At 63.2% G+C, this 764-nt stretch overlaps 1 protein-coding gene across 1 annotated transcript in view; it reads right to left on the reverse strand.

Annotated features, from left to right (window-relative positions):
- Positions 1-764, reverse strand: part of SOX9 (SRY (sex determining region Y)-box 9) — a 5,642-nt gene that overhangs the window by 2,790 nt on the left and 2,088 nt on the right. The window contains exon 3 of the mRNA XM_005861956.2: positions 4-273. Within this exon, the coding sequence (XP_005862018.1) occupies positions 4-273 (270 nt within the window). The remainder of the gene's footprint in view (positions 1-3; positions 274-764) is intronic.

Consider the following 764-nt stretch of genomic DNA (forward strand, 5'->3'; position numbering starts at 1 on the left):
TGCCGGTGTAGGTGACCTGGCCGTGCGTGGCCGGCACCCCCGGGTGGCCGTTGGGGGGCAGGTACTGGTCGAACTCGTTGACGTCGAAGGTCTCGATGTTGGAGATGACGTCGCTGCTCAGCTCGCCGATGTCCACGTCGCGGAAGTCGATGGGGGGCTGTCGGCCCCCCTCGGGCAGGGGGCGCCCCTCTCGCTTCAGGTCAGCCTTGCCCGGCTGCACGTCGGTTTTGGGGGTGGTCGGTGGCGTCGGTGGGCCCTGGGATTGCCCTGCAGGCAACAAAAGAGAAGGAAGCGCAGGAAAATCAGCAAGGGGTGTCTTAGGGACCCTCCGGAGACCCTCCCTCCCTCCCTCCCTGATAGTTAAAGGGTCCAAGGGCCCCCGCATCCGCAAGGGAGGCGCGCTGCCCTGGAGATGTGACCCTCAATAATTAACCTGCCAGTCCACACTGGGCCATCTCCTTTCATCCGGGCACCCAAGGACCCTCCGCCCAACTGCTACTTGTAGGGGAGCCCTGTGTGTGTGTGCGGCGGGGGGAGCAAAGCAAAGAAGGGTGACGTCCCGTAAAGCTGTAAAGGCATTTACCTCGTGCAATAAAAATCAATCTGCTAGGTCGCAGGGCGTTTGTGTGTGCGTGTGCGTGTGCGTGTGTGTGTGTGTGTGTGTGTGTGTGTGTGTTTAGGGGCTTCCTGGGACCCTGGGCAGGGAGGGGAGGGGAGGGGGATTAGGCTAGGGGTGGGGGATGGCAGTGCCCTCCCCCAGGGCG

This window comes from Myotis brandtii, unplaced genomic scaffold (genome assembly GCF_000412655.1).
Source record: "Myotis brandtii unplaced genomic scaffold, ASM41265v1 scaffold157, whole genome shotgun sequence".
Lineage (NCBI taxonomy): Eukaryota > Metazoa > Chordata > Mammalia > Chiroptera > Vespertilionidae > Myotis > Myotis brandtii.